We start from the raw sequence: 15,244 nt of genomic DNA, 5'->3' as shown, positions 1-15,244 counted from the left end.
AAGTAGGGAGCAGAGGGCCCCAGGTCCGACTCTGAGACCCCTCCCTTCCAGATCCAGGGAGAACAGCTCTCCCGCTCTGGTGAGAAGCATGGGGAGAGCTCAGAAGGGCTGGCCTCTGCTCTGCAGACTGTTTTGTGGCTACACTGAGGCCCCCTGAGGCATTTTCTCTGAACTGAAACAGAAACTCAAGGGTTATACTTGGTCTCAACATAACAGCGATGGCTTTTGAACTCCTTGGCACTGTATTTCCACAACAGTTTCCTTTCCACTGTAAACATTCTACATCTTTCCTGATGCCCCCCGCCTACCCTCAACTGAACGCTATGGCCACTGGGCAGAAAATAGGCCAATGAGGCCTAGAAGAACCCCAAATCCAGGGCACTTGCTCCACGGCTACACAGTAAGCTGGGTGTAGAATATTCTGGGGGCTCCTCATGCTAGGTGATACCCAGGTCAAGAGGCTTGCCTGGTCCTCTCATGAGCAGAGACTACCCAGACAGAGCCCCAGGAAGCAGCTCTGCCTCAAGTGCTCCGAGGCTCCCTCACTCACTCGCCCACTCGCTCAATGGGCATGGGTGGGTGATTCTTTCTGGGCGGGCTGTGCTGGGGGTTGATCATGCAATGGTGAAAGGAGCTCTCAGCCCCAGAGAAATGAGCTTGTCACAGAAGGCTCTAACTTCTGAAAGGAACCCCCAACACTCCCCATCAAAATGACACAAACAGACAAGGCTTCCAGGCTGGTAAGTGGATGAGGGCCCAGGTTCTGGCTCTTTAAGGCCTGGCAGGACGGTGGGGCTGAATGGGAACACCTGGCCCATCCAGGTAAGAGGGTGGCAAGCACCTAGCACCAGGTCCCTCACCTCATCCCCATCCACCCAATCCAGGGACCTCTGCACGAGGTCAACACTGTGTTCATCCCACAGGGTTACTAAGGGTCCATCCTGATCAGCCTGGGGACACAGAGGTGAAGGAGGGCTCACACTTCATGGAAGACAGTCACAGACAAAGCACGGGGAGATCAGGGCTGGAGGGGATGTCCAGGGCAAGTGTGCTGGGATGGGGGTGGACGCCGGGGCGGCCTCCTGGAGGGGATGCCTAGACTGGTATTGAGGACCACAGGAGCTTCTAGGGCTGAAGGGGAACGGGGCGGCGGGCACTCCTCCTACAGGTCGCCCTCCTCAGTTTAAAATGATCCTAACAGTATCATCATACTCGGTCACCCTCCTGGATTCCACAGTGATGTAACCATCCCCCGTACCACCATCTGTGGAAATATCTGGGAAGAATTCAAAACGGCTGCACCTGCTTCCTCCCATCGCCCGCCACACAATCCCAGCTGAGAGGCGCAGCTGAGACCACACCAAAGCCATGCAATGGAAAGTGGATGACAAGCGCATGAGAGCCCCGCTGCTGGGGCTGCGCTGCCTGCACAGCCGCGAGCTCAGCCTGTGGATGCCAGGCAGGCCCCCAGTTCCCAGGCTCAGAGAGGGAAGTCAGGCCAGGGTCTTGCTCGCCAAGGGAGGTGGCTCCCAGCACTAAGGGAACACCTGGGAAACACCCCCTGGGGAACCCCGGCCCCCAGTCCATGCCTACCAGGTGGGAGAAGGCAACCCAGGCTGGGAGGCCACAGAGGCCACACCAGGATGGGGGCTGGGGAGAGCAGAGAGAGCAGGAACACTGGAGCACCCTGTGTGCTTCACTGGCACGCATGCAGGAGGGGTTGGGGCTTTCCACACCAAAGCAGGAAGCCACATAGCGAGCCGCCCCCTGCCTGGCCAGCAGAACAGTGCTTGCTGGCCGCCTCTCACCAAGCCGGCATGTTCTAGACCAAGGGGGACCTCAGGGCCCTTCTGATCCAGGCCGTCACAAGGAACACTGCCAGAGATGCCGGGGTCGGTCTGCCCACAGAAACAGCACTGGGCCAGCACACACAGCACCCCAGGCACTGTTCATACATTCACTCGACTTGCTCATGCATTCATTCAGTGAGGACTTATCAGCATCTACAGCAGGTCCCCAGAGTGGCCTGCCATTTCCAACCTGGAAAACAGACTCCTCGTCACCCTACCATTGGCCCTGATCCCAGCCACTGCCAGCCCCAGTGAACGCCCCTCCTAACCGCTCTTACAGCCTGTACCCTGGGCCCCCATTTCCTACCCTCCACCCAGAACCCAGAGCCATCTTCTTAAAGCAGAGATCGGACCACGTCATCCTGTTCCAACAACTTCCCACCACAACCAGAATCAAATCCCGGCCACTACCTCTCCTCCACAGCGCACAGTGCTCCACATGAGCCAACCTGAGTACCCCCAACCTTGCTCTGGTCCTCCCCTCCTCACTCACACCACCCAGTGGTGCCAGACCAGTCACTACCATCTCAGGGGCTTTGTGCCGGGATCTTCATACAGCACGCTCTGCGCTGTTCCTGCCCCGTGGCCTCCTCAGTGGCCTTGCCGGACCATCCTGGCTAAAGCGGTGCCTCCCACCCACTTTTCTCTCTCCCATCGCCTCATTTAATGAACATGGCAAGTATTGGAACATCTGTTCCTGTACTGACTCTCTGCTCCATGGGAACGGAAGCTTCTTGAGAAAGGAGGGCTGTCGTGGTTCCAACTTCACAGCCGACAGCAGGCACCACGGCTACAGGCACCTGTCAGCGCCAGCCTGTCCCACTCCTGAGGCCACACACCCAGTGGATGTTAGGCAACAGAAATGGATTTTCACTGGGCAGAAGTTACTGTCTCCCAAAATCGCTGGCCTCACGCAAAGTCAAACCTCAGTGGGGAAGGGCTGAGAGGCCAGCCTGAGAGTCAGAGCCACCTCGCAGGCCAGCCTGGCCTCCTCATGCCGGTCTCCAGCCCTCTGCCTAAGGGTTCCCACGAACCAGCAATGGTGCACACTATGATTTTCCAACTCGAAGGAACGACTTCTCCATTTCCCCATCCCAGGCGAGCCGCTGCTTGTTCCTCACTGAAGAGATGAAATTGCGCAGCCCAGTGGTGCGGCCCCCTTCTTCTGTCAGCAGCACTCCAAAGCCTGAATTGGGATACCTTCACCCTCACTGTATCATGTCTTAGTGGGACTGTCAACCAAGGTGCCTCCACCTCCCCTGGCCCTGGGCTAGGCCCAGATCTCAGGCTTGGACACTGGTTCCATGGCTGACTCCTGAACCACAGAGCTGGGCCTGATCCACCCAGCAGGGAGGCCCTCAGTCTGCCCGTGGGCACCTGCTTCTGAAGTCCTCCCAGCTGCTCCGGTCCTGCCCTTTCTGGGGCCCGACTGGCCCCCTCCTCTCCAGCCCTGAGCGCTCTCCCCGTGCTCCAGGGAGTTCTCTCTTGGGGTGAGTTAGCTGGAGATGGCCTCTGGCGCTGACAAAGGAGGAACCCTGACTAATTTCGTGCTTTACCTTGAGACCAGATCAGGGCCCATCTTGCTTTCTGAGCCCCATCTGTGAAGCTAAGCCAGTGGCGGCCAGGCCAGAACGTCATGTACTGACAGCTTTCCGGGGTGCCAGTCCCCAGTACACCCTGACCGCTGGCAGGTTTCCCTGGTCCAACTCCACATGGGCAAACCAGCAGAGTTCCTGCTTGGCTCTAGTTTGGCCAGGGCCTTTTACTCCCCAGGCTACCCGGTATATGCTAACATTCCCACTGGTATGTACCATTCCTACACACACAGCCTTTCCAACACTTTGAACCTCCTGCACCCACAGTGGGAAGAATGAGCCAATCACGGTGTGGAGGCCCCACCAGGCCCTGAGGGAACCCCTTGGCCCTCTGAGGTTTCACAAGACACTCAGTGTCTGCACTCAGCGAGCACCCGAGCCCTGCAGTGCTGAGGTCTGCAGTGAAATAAGACCAGAGCACATTCCCCCTTTGTGTTTCTCCCACTGTGAAGCCTCTGTTCCCAAGCCCACCCTGGGGCAGGGCCTCATCTCTGTGAGACTCCTCAGATCACGAGAAAAGGTTTTTGGAATCAGATCCTCGTAGGAAAGGCAAAAGCTGGAAATCAAATGGAGGCTTCAGGGCCATCTGTCTGACTAAAGAAAGCAGCCCTGGCTTAAATAAAGACACAATTAAGGCTCCAAATGAGGAACTGGCCCTGCAGAAAATGCCAGGCCACAACCACGGTTCTTCGTAACTTTCCTCTGCACATTATCGACTAAAGCAATCAAGTCACATCTTCCATCTCCTGACACAGTGTTACAGGGAGCCACAGAGCACCTGGGGGAGGCTCACACTCATGCCCTACGGGAGAACGAGCGGAGCACCCACACTCCCGAAATGCAACCCCGCGAGACTGTGGCAGTCGAAAGCAAAAAGGAGATCCAGGCCTGAGACAAGAAAGAAAAGCTGAGAAGGGAACAATGCCTTTGGATGAAGATTCTCAAAGATGCTGATAGAGATATAGTGGCCCTGACTCCTGAGGCTCCGGGGTTAGCCAAAGCATGGGCGGGCCCCTTGGTATCTCTGCCTGCCCAGGGTGAAAGGCATCAGGCTGCCCTGGACCCTACGCACTCCTGCGTTCTAACTTCAGGCCAGCCTGGGGCCTGCCAGAGATCCTGACTGGGGCCACTGAGTTCAAAGTGCCAACTTAGCATAGCCCAAAGTATGAAGAACCCCAGTGCCCAGGGAACTGTGTATAAGGCCTGACATGGCCACTAACTCCTCTAATAAGAAAAGTCATTTAGCCTTTGACATCCTAATCGGACAAGTGCAGAAGGAAGTGCTTGTTCTATCTACCAGATCAGCCCCTCCAAAAGACTAGTATTGGTTGTTATGGGGAAAGTCAGGCAGTCTGGAGCCGCATACTGCCCTCTGCCCAGGAGCAGCCAGCCGTCAGCTCCCTTTGGTCTTCAGCCTTAAGGGAGGATGGGCTGCAGAGAGAAGAGTGGGCCTGGCCAAGGGAGGTGGTCACTCTGGAAAAAAGAGAACAGGCTCTTGGCCTGAGCGTGGGCGTGCGGCAAGGAGCTGAGGGAGCACAGTGCTCCAAGGTCAAATGTCTGGGCTGCCTTCCAGGGGAGCAGCTCATGTTAGAACACTGGAAGGAAGAGCCCACTCGACAGAGGAAGGCACCAGGCAGAGTCGGGGAAAGGGGAACTGGACCCAGCCATGGCTGCTGGCCATGCAAGCGAAGTCAGGGCCATGGGCACAGCTGAGCCTCAGGGCCATCTCTCCCCAGGCAGGTGGGCCCTGTGCTGGGAAAGGCAAAACGCTGAGCACTGGTCAGTCCTTTTTTTCCTTTTTTCCCACACCTTTCTTTGAGGGAAAGGCAGTTGTTTCACCAGCATTTAGTTTTTTAAAACAGGGGAACCAGAGAACCATGGCGTGAACCCCTAAGAAGGCTGGGAGGGAGACCAAGTCCTGGCACCCCTCACCAGGCCTCAGAGTTGGCCACGAGCTCTTCCTCCAGTGCCACATGACACCCAGGGTTGTGAGGACCCGTGACTTTCCCTTGCACGTTGAGACTTTCCCGCCTCTGTGACTGAGGCCTGACTCTGGGGACCCAGGGAGAGCTGCACCTCTGGGGCCTGCTCCTGTAATTCCAAAGTGGCCTGTGCCGATATCAGTCCCAGCCTCCCCCACAGTCATGTTTTCCTTTTAAATCTTAAACCTCTACTTGTCCATCTTCTTAGTCTGATTAGAAAACAAAAGAAAAATTATTTTCCATCGTTCCTGTTGTTATCTTGATGGTATTTACACGGGGATGATGTTACCAGTTTAGGAAGCTAAAGCAAAACCCCATCAACTTCCTCTGAACCTCTGCTGGCTGTTCAAAGCAAATGCTAGCATCAGCGTATCTCACATTCTGTCCTGTGGATGTCATCACTAGACTAAGATTATTTTCGGTATTTCTTCAGTTATTTACATCGTGTGTCTCTCCCCAAAGCCTGGAGGGGCTCCAAGGTGATCACAGCCTCTGGAATAGGGCCCATGCAAGAAGGTGCCGGGGGAAGCAGACAAGGGCCTGGACTTGAAATCTGTGCCTGGGGCAGCCCCTCCCTGGGCTCTCTGAGCCACAGCTTCCTGTCTGTATAATGGGGTAGAAATGGGTGCACCCCTGCCCCTCAGCAGGTGGCGTGAGGCTCAAGGACAGGGAGGAGGTACCTGGACCTCTGGGCATACAGTTTGGATGTCTGTCCCCTCCAAATCTCATGTTGAAATGTAACCCCCAATGCTGGAGGCAAGACCTGGGCAGGGGTGTTTGGGTCATGGGAGCAGATCCCTCATGAATGGCTTGGTGGCCTCCCCATGGTAATCAGGGAGTCCTCGCTCTCCTAGTTCATGTGAGGGCTGGTACTTTACCAGGTCTGGCACCTCCTCCCTTCCCCCTTGCTCCCTCTCTCACCTCGTGACACACCTATTCTCCCCTCACCTTCTGCCATGACTGGAAGCTTCCCTAGGCCTCACTAGAAACAGATGCAGATGCGATCCTTTTCCATGCTTCTTTTTTTTCTTTTTTGAGACTGAGTCTCGCTCTGTCACCCAGGCTGGAGTGCGGTGGCACAATCTCGGCTCACTGCAAGCTCCGCCTCCCGGGTTCACACCATTCTCCTGCCTCAGCCTCCTGAGTAGGTGGGACTACAGGCGCCCGCCACCACACTCGGCTAATTTTTTGTATTTTTAGTAGAGACGGGTTTTCACCGTGTTAGCCAGGATGGTCTCAATCTCCTGACCTCGTGATCCGCCTGCCTCAGCCTCCCAAAGTGCTGGGATTACAGGCTTGAGCCACCGCGCCTGGCCAGTGCCATACTTCTTATACAGCCTGCAGAGCCATGAGCCAAGTAAACCTCTTTTCTTTATAAATTACCCAACCTCAGGTATTCCTTATTGCAACATGATAGGAACTAACACACTTCCCAAGACCCTCAGCACAGCCGCACCCCCAACATCTTCCTGCTGGCCCACGCTATAGGGCAGGCAGCACTGAGCTGGGCCGGGCCAAGCACTGGCACCCAGTCACTGTGTTCTGGGCGCATCAGCAAACTGAGCAATGAGAAAGCCCTTCTCCAGCAGGGCTGTTCCCCACAGCAGAGCTCTCATCTGGAGCCAAGGGGAAAGAAGAGGAGGAGGAAGACAGATGGGCCCAACACTGGGTGGTTCTGGGCCTGGACAGGTCAGTAACAAAAAGCAGCAGAAAGAAGGATACTTTCCAACAAAGCAAGGGAGAGTTCAGGAAGAAAGCAAAGATTCTAATCTGTGAGGCCACAAGAGAACACGTGGTAGAATCCCTTCCAGCAAAGCTGCCTGCTCTCCCCTGACTGCTTTCCCTTTCTGAGTTTTCCTTCCCTGGCTAGGGCTGGGAGGCCGTGCTCCTCCTGGCAGGGGCTCAGGCCACACCTCTTGGAAGAGCAGCTCAGCTGACGTTGGGCCCACATGTCCTGGAAACAACTCTGAAGCCAACACCAGGCAGTCCCACCCTGAGAAGGGACCAAGCACAGAGGCGGCCACTACAGCCAACAGCACAGCTGGACCCGGGAAGGGCTCCTCCCTCAGGACCTCCAGATGGCTCCTCACCCTTGAGGCCTCTTCTTTTTGGTCAGAGCTACTCTAGTCACACCCACTCAGTCGTGAACTGGAGCAGCAGCCAGAGAGAGAGTAAGACAATGGTGAATGAGAAGAGGCCAGGTGACAGGAACCTGCAAGCTCATCCATCCACAAACATCCACTGAGCACCTGTTAGGCGCTGGGTCCCGTGCATTCAGCAACAAGCAAGAGAGACATCCCCTGCCTTCACAAAGCTCCCATTCTAGTATAAGGACTCGGTCAAGATCCATAAGGACATGTTTAAAAGTGCCAAGTACCCAAGAGGGAAAAAGATAGGAAAAGAGGAGAGAAAACGTGGTGGGGGTAAGGGGTGGGGGTAAGCGGTGGGAGCTGGTACTGGGACTGAACTGTAGGTTGAGTGGCCAGAGAAGGAAGGAGGGAGGGAGCACGTCCTACTGTGGGGAGGGAGCTCCAGGCCAAGGAAAAAGTGCAAAGGCCTGAGGCAGGCTCACTAGCGTGTTGGAACAGGGAGGCCAGTGGGGGCCGAGCAGAGGGGGCAGAGTGGCAGAGACGAGGTCAGAGCAGTCACATGGACAAGAATACATGGGGCCACATACATCCTAGTAAGGGCTGGGTGTTTGCTAAGGATTTAGTGTAAAGCCAGTGGAAGCTTCTACACAGCGGAGGACAGCTCTGACTGGGATTCTCTCTGGCTGCTGGGTGGAGAACAGGTTAAAAAGAGCCAGAGGCAGGGGACCAGTTGCCACAAGAATCCATGTGAGAGAACAGCAGGCGGAACCAGGGTGGCGGCAGTGGGGCTGGTGAGAAGTAATCACATTACATAGCAAATGTGAACTAGAAAGAACAGGGTGGTGGCAGAAGAGCTGAACGGTCACAGCAGCTCTACTCCTTGCTGCAGTGACCAAGGCTGCCATCGAGCAAACACACCTCAGGTGCCTGCTGTCTGCCCTGCCCCAGGAGTGCTTGGGACGTGGGGAGAAGCAAAGCTGAGTCCCCACCCTTGCAGCTGGGGGTGACACCCCACGGAGACCTCACAGGCTGAGGCCCACGAGCAGAGTAGCACCAGTGTCATGCCTGGTAAGGGCTGGAGAGACCTGACTGAGGGAGGGCCGCCAAGACTGGCGTCCAGACACCAGGCAGTGGGCAGAGGCCTGAATGCAGGCCTAGGAAGTGGGGCTGGAGGGGATGGAGAGAAAGGGGAGGCGGAGCCAGTGAGGCAGTTACTGCCTGCTCCAGGTTGCAGTTGCCTCATTTGTAAAACGAGGAGGCTGGACCCAATGGTTTCTAAGCTACTTCTTCTCACCCTTCAAGGCCAAATCAAGTATCCCTGCTCTGCAAGGCTTTCCCTGGTGTGCTACAGCCAGGCTGGCCCTGCTCCTCTACACGCCCTGGGCTTCCCGTGGGCTTCAGCTGCGAGTTCTTGTTCATGGGATCCTCAAGTTGTCACTGTATTCACAGCTCTCCAGACACCCTCTCTCTAGACCCGGAGCTTCTCAAGGGTGAGAAGTACAGGGCCTGGCTCTGGCTCATCCTCTTCCCCCAACTCCTCCAGCCTAATGCCCAACACACGGAAGGTGCTCTGTGAGGCCTGCAAAAAGAATACAGATCTCGGTGGCTTTCCCAAGCTCCTGACACAGGCAGAGACCTAGGTCTTATCTGCTCAAGGTCTGGTTTCACTGGTATGAGACAGGGGAAGGGGGCCCACCAAGGAGGCTTAGCGTGGGTCCTCGCGAGGGGCTGTGAAGGGCACTAGGAGGGGTCCTGGGTGAGGCGACCCTGGGCAGTTGGCCCCTTCCCGACCACAGAAGCTGCAGAGAGTTCCGAGGACTTGCCCGTCTCCACAAGACTGCTGATGACTGAGTGTGGCTTCCCGCTCCCTCCACAGGGGAGCAGCCCCCACTCACATCTGAGGAACTGGGCTTCGAAGGACAGGTCTGCTGACAGGGTTCAGCTATTGAAGGCTGCTTTGCTCGCAGTGTAAGAAGGCCGAGTTAGCTACCTCTCTGCGCTAGTCCACCACATGGTCCAGGGTGGTCCAGGGTGAACCATCTTTGGGAGACGGTGGCTGTTGCCACAGCTCACCACACCTTCTTTCCCCATCGTCTCCCAGTCTTGACGTTCCTGAGGCAGCACCACCCTTCAGAGGGATAGGCTTATCTTAGCCCCCATTCAGGGCACCACCCCCCTCTGGAAACCACCTCCCCTTAACGGGTGGAGACAGAAGGAATGTCAGTCCTGGCCTGGCAGGCTGCAGAACCACACTTGCTGTTATTTACCGGGGGATAGCCTCCCCTCCTCATTCACCAGATGACCTCAAATCTGAGCTGACTTCCTTCCTTCCAGCGAGTTGTCAGTCAAGCTCTGCTCCTGTGCCCTGTCGCCCCAGCCCAGGATGCCTCACAGAGCTTTGCTCTTGGGGGCTCTGGACTCAATTTGCTAAGCCTGGGTGCTCAGTCCACAGCCCTATCTGTACATCAGGCCTCAGAAATGGTCAGAGAAAGCAGGAAGCCTGCCAGGTCCTCACCAGTTCAGGGCTGAAGGTCCCGCATGCGATGGAGTCAGCTCCCCGGGTGCTGAGGCTTTCACTTAGGACCATCACCATGATAAGGGCCTCAGGCGCTGGGCTCCATCCCAGGGTGGGTATCAGCCATCTTCACTTGGGCAGACTTGGGCTGGGTACCTCCTGGGGAACTGATGTCAGCAGAAACAGCTCCTCATTGGCCGCTCACCCTTGGGGTGGGACCCTTCCGGGAAATGGCCAAGTGTGGTCAACTCCCTGGAAAGACAAAAGAAAAGCAAAGGATTCAGGACTAAGGAAGACCAAGGCCCTGAGAGTCACCCCTCCCACAGTACTGGAAACCCCAGGGGGTTGGAACCACCTCTCTGCTAAAGGAGATGTACTCAGGGAGAGTCACCAAGGCCCAGAGCTACCTTCTCAGAGCCCCTCACACCCCTGCCATGCCAGCCTTGGGCTGCCCCACTTGTAAAATGGCCTGGTGGTTAGAACAACAGATTGGGGTCCAGCCACGTGATACCTTTAAGATCTATCTCAGGGTCTGGGTGGCTAACAATCTGCTGTCCCTGCAGCATACTCAAGTCACGTGACATCTTACCACTGAGCTGGCTTTACAGGCAGCTTCAGCACACACCAGGATGCATTAAAGTAGGCCAAGGGTCAGAACATGCCACATCCCCACAGCCAACACCAAAGGGGTCGGCCCTCAGGCAGTCAACTGGCAGCAGGGGACCAGCAGTCAGCATGCTGGCTCCCTTCTCCACCCAGTTATGAACAGAAGCTACTGGAACAATCAGGAGGGTCCATTTAAAAAGGCATATATTTGGCCAGGCATGGTGACTCATGCCTGTAATCCCAGCACTTTGGGAGGTTGAGGCAGGTGGATCACCAGAGGTCAGGAGGTCGAGACCAGCCTGGTCAACATGGTGAAACCCCATCCCTACTAAAAATACAAAAAATTAGCTGGGTGTGGTGGCAGGCACTGTAATTGCAGCTACTAGGGAGGCTGAGGCAGGACAATCGCTTGAACCTGGGAGGCGGAGGTTGCAGTGAACCAAGATCGCACCACTGCGCTCCAGGTTGGGCAGCAAGAGTGAAACTCCGTCCCCCCACCAAAAAAAAGGCATACATTTCTGGTCCTTGGAAGTGCCACATTTCAACATCAATATCTTTGCAACACTGGGGGCCTTCACAGCTTTGTCATCTTCCCCAGAAAGAACTAAACTAAGTGAGCTTCCAGCAGTGATGGGACCCACTCAGCATTGCCATTCTGCACAGCATATCCGCAGCCCCTCTCCGATAACCCACCACCATTTCCCACCAAGCAAATGAAGGAAGAGTGCAGCCTTTGGTTCAGGTTTGAAAAATCACTCCTTACAAACTCACGTCTCTGATTCTATTTCCCCATGCAGCTAAACCTTCAAAGAAAGTCACACAGATACAAGGAACCTGAGGATCACCACCAAAAAGTAAAAAAGAATGATGATAATAGTATTAAATAGAAAAGCAGCTCCTAATCTGTAATCAGAAACAAACTGCTCAACACAGGAAAACGTTTTAGAATCTGCTGCTCTGTGTAAAAATTAATTGCACCCTGGTATTTACTTGCTGTCCAGATTGTAAATCATATTTTCCTGTTTACTTCAATTAGACTTTACAGTGGGTGTTATTGAAATTGCTCAATTACAGGCCAGCTGGCAAGCACAGGAAAATTACCTTCTACTGTTCTTCGAAAACAAGGTTCATCCAAAGTGCAAAAGCAGGGAAGGGGAGGAGGGAAATCAATACATGTTCCAAGGCTTCACTGTTCAGGAAGGGAGCCCAGGGGAGGCTGAAGATTCCCAGGTCACACTGAGAGACCTGGTGCACAGGTTCAACACCACATCGATCTAGAAGTGACACGTTCTGACCAACTGTGATCTGCTCAAGGAAAGAGTTTCAGACCACTCCTGCAAGTTCTGGCCAGGCAGCTGGGTTCAGGAACAGGCCAGAGAGGTGCTCCTGGATTTGCCTTTCAAAGCAGCCTTTTGTGTCTCCTCAATGGAGGAGGCCTAATGGCAGCCATCATCTTTCTGTGTGTGAGCCCCAATTCAGCTCTAGGGCAGCCAGCCTTAGGCACAAGGCCTGGGAGGTGAGCTGCCTGTTCCCTCCTCCCCCATTTCCATCCTCTCTAGGAAGCCACGTGAGTTCAGTAGCTACAGAGGCTCAGATCCTGAGTCAAGCACAACTGAGTTGGAATCCCAACTCTTGAAATACATTGGCCTTTGCCAATGTACTCTCAGAGCCTCAGTTTCCCTCTCCGTACAACAGGGAAAACAGTGCTTGCCTCACAAGGTTACTGTATCTGATGAAAACAGAGCCCAAGTCCTTTGCACGCTGCCTCGCTCATCCAGGTAAGTGCTCAATCAACGGCAGCTACTGCTAGCAGTTTCACGGGGGAGGCTGGGAATCCAGATCCTCTTCTCGGCAATGGACGCCCAAGCGGCCATCCTCTCAAATGTGTTTAAAGGGAAACGAGCTAAATTCCGTCAATAAGGGCCTGGCTATATGGTGGCCCATTCCTCTGGTGAAGTAGGAGGAGGCCAGTAAGAATGAAACTGTGGGCCGGGCGCGGTGGCTCAAGCCTGTAATCCCAGCACTTTGGGAGGCCGAGACGGGCGGATCACGAGGTCAGGAGATCGAGACCATCCTGGCTAACACGGTGAAACTCCGTCTCTACTAAAAATACAAAAACTAGCCGGGCGAGGTGGCGGGCGCCTGTAGTCCCAGCTACTCGGGAGGCTGAGGCAGGAGAATGGCGTAAACCCGGGAGGCGGAGCTTGCAGTGAGCTGAGATCCGGCCACTGCACTCCAGTCCGGTCGACAGAGTGAGACTCTGCCTCAAAAAAAACAAAAAAACAAAAAAACAAACAAACAAAAAAGAATGAAACTGTGGAAGTCTGTCGCCATGGGAACACATCAGCCCATCCAGACACAGCTCTGCATAAAGCAGGAAGCCAGAACGAGGCAAAGATGGGGCAGCCCAGCTCTCTCCAGCTCCATCCCCAGCAGACTCCCGACAAGAGGCCAGGGCTCAGAGAGGCAGCAGAAGCACCAAAAGCCCGTGGGTAACGGGGTGGCCAGCACATGTGACAGGCATGGAAAGGAGAAGGCAGGTGTAGCACAATCCCTGCCCGGGGGGGTCTCACAGAGAGTGCAGTGACCCAGCCAACACATTTCAGAAGCAGGCAGAAAGGGGGACGTGACGTCGGAGGTAGGCTTTAAAGAGACTCCTTTGCACTGTAAGAGCCCAAGAGTGGGGACAACCTCGATGCCTGCAAACAAGGCGAACTGGTTAAATAAATTACGGTGTTGTTACGTAAGGGAATACCATGTGGCCTTCAAAAATACTTTAATGAGCCAGTTCAAACTGTACAGATATGAGACAATCTCCAAGAAATGCTATAAAGTGACGAAGGCAAGAAGAGCCGAGTCCACTAGCCTGAGCGACAGAGTGAGTCTCCGCCTCAAAAAAAAACAAAAAAAAAACAAAAAAAAACCAAAAACAAGGCATCCACCATGGTCCCACACAGTGGTTGCCTGGAGAAGGGAATGATGGTTCTGGAGAGGAACCACGTCCAACCCTATGTGAGGTTTGAACATTCCATCCCACGTCCGCCCATGGTACTTTTAGTTCTTAAGAAACAGGCAAGATTTCATCAGGAAGGGCAGGGCACCCAGGCAGAGGGAAGGGTGTAAGCAAGGCGTGGCCGCCGGGCCAGCCTCGGAGTATGGGAACGGTGAGAACGCTGGTGGCTGGCACACAGGGCACGCAGAGCGCATAGCAGCAGGATGGGAGCTAGAGAGAGACTCAAACCGGACCCAGGGCTCCGAATGTCACCCTCAGTGGAGACCTTATCATTGCGGCTATGGGGGCTCCTGAAGGAGGTTAGAAGCTGGAGTTGGCTGCTTTGATCTGTTAGGAGAGCAATTTTTTCTGAACCCTTTGCAACACCTACCACAATCCCTCACATACCCTAACAGCTCAAAACACATTTCCGGAATCGAGCTAAATTATAGCAACATCTGAAATGATCTGGGCAGGTTCTCAGAATTTGTGAGGCGAATCCAGACCAGCAGAGCCCAGCACGATCTAGAATTTCCTGGGATTCCTATGACCCGTGGGCCTGGCCTGGCCAGCTTCACTGGGGAATGCCAGGACCAGGCCGGAGACTTCGAGCCCAGTCTGCAAACACGGTCAGGGTCTTCTCAAAGAGAAGCTGGGGGCATGGCCAGGAAAAAGACAGTAACTGGGTGATCCCACAGGGGGCAAGGTGGAAACCTCGCAAAGCCCTGCCACAGGCCACCTCTGGGGCACAGACCCTGCCATGGTCTAGTGGGTTTTCTCTTAACCTATATCAAGAATCACTTCTATCTACTGAGCACCTACTAGGTACCAGGCACTTTACACACATTAGCCACAAGCCACGTTGAATTATCCCTTTTACAGCCATATACAGCAACTCACCCAGGGTCCGGGTTTAAAGCTGGGATGTGAACCCTGGTGAGCCAGCACCCAGGTCTGCACTTCCCACCAGTGCCTTGCCCCTCCATCCCCTAAAAAACCCCTTCAAATGCCCATTCAAACAACTACCAGCAAGAGTTCTCCTTTGCATTTATTCCAGAGAGATTAAGATTTACGTTCACACACAAGTGTTTGTAACAGCTCTTTATTCATAACAGCCCAAACCAGGAAATACTCTAGAAACCCTTCACTCAATGAATAATTAAACAAAATGTGGCAGGACACAGCCACACTGTGGAATACTACTCGGCAATAAAAAGGAACCAACCAGAGACACACACCACAACCTGGATGAGCCTCCAGAGACTCATGCAGAGTGAAAGAGCCAGTCCCAAAGGCTCACTATTCTAGGAGTCCATTTATATCCCTTTCTTAAAATGACAGAATTATAGAATTAGTGCAGAGATGAATGGCTGTCAGGGGTTGGGGATGGGGCGTGGGAGCAGGAGGGAAATGGGCATGGCTAGGAAAAGGCAGCGGGAGGGATCCTTGGAGATGGAGATAATCTGTGTCTCAACTGCATCTGTGACAATTTTCTGCTTTAGTTTGGTAGTATGTTAGCATTAGGGGACAGTGAGTAAGGGGTATGTGAGATTTCTCTGTATTATTTCCTGTAACTGCATGAGTGTAAATGATCTCAAAAAAAAAAAAAAAAAA

General features: G+C 54.3%; 1 protein-coding gene and 1 long non-coding RNA gene across 2 annotated transcripts in view; one reads left to right on the top strand and one right to left on the bottom strand.

Moving 5' to 3' along the window:
- Nucleotides 1-15,244, bottom strand: part of FAM53B (family with sequence similarity 53, member B) — a 125,051-nt gene that overhangs the window by 77,390 nt on the left and 32,417 nt on the right. Inside the window, exon 2 of the mRNA XM_011930203.1 lies at nucleotides 10,033-10,284. Coding sequence (XP_011785593.1) covers nucleotides 10,033-10,110 — 78 coding nt within the window. The 5' untranslated portion in view covers nucleotides 10,111-10,284. The remainder of the gene's footprint in view (nucleotides 1-10,032; nucleotides 10,285-15,244) is intronic.
- Nucleotides 7,564-15,244, top strand: part of LOC105503339 — a 10,476-nt gene continuing 2,795 nt past the window's right edge. The window contains exons 1-2 of the long non-coding RNA XR_001000465.1: nucleotides 7,564-7,711; nucleotides 11,237-11,380. This is a non-coding gene — a long non-coding RNA (uncharacterized LOC105503339). The remainder of the gene's footprint in view (nucleotides 7,712-11,236; nucleotides 11,381-15,244) is intronic.

Source organism: Colobus angolensis, unplaced genomic scaffold, assembly GCF_000951035.1.
Source record: "Colobus angolensis palliatus isolate OR3802 unplaced genomic scaffold, Cang.pa_1.0 Scaffold85, whole genome shotgun sequence".
Classification (NCBI taxonomy): domain Eukaryota; kingdom Metazoa; phylum Chordata; class Mammalia; order Primates; family Cercopithecidae; genus Colobus; species Colobus angolensis.
Note: the sequence above shows the minus strand (reverse complement) of the source record. Positions and strands in the feature narration are given on the sequence as shown.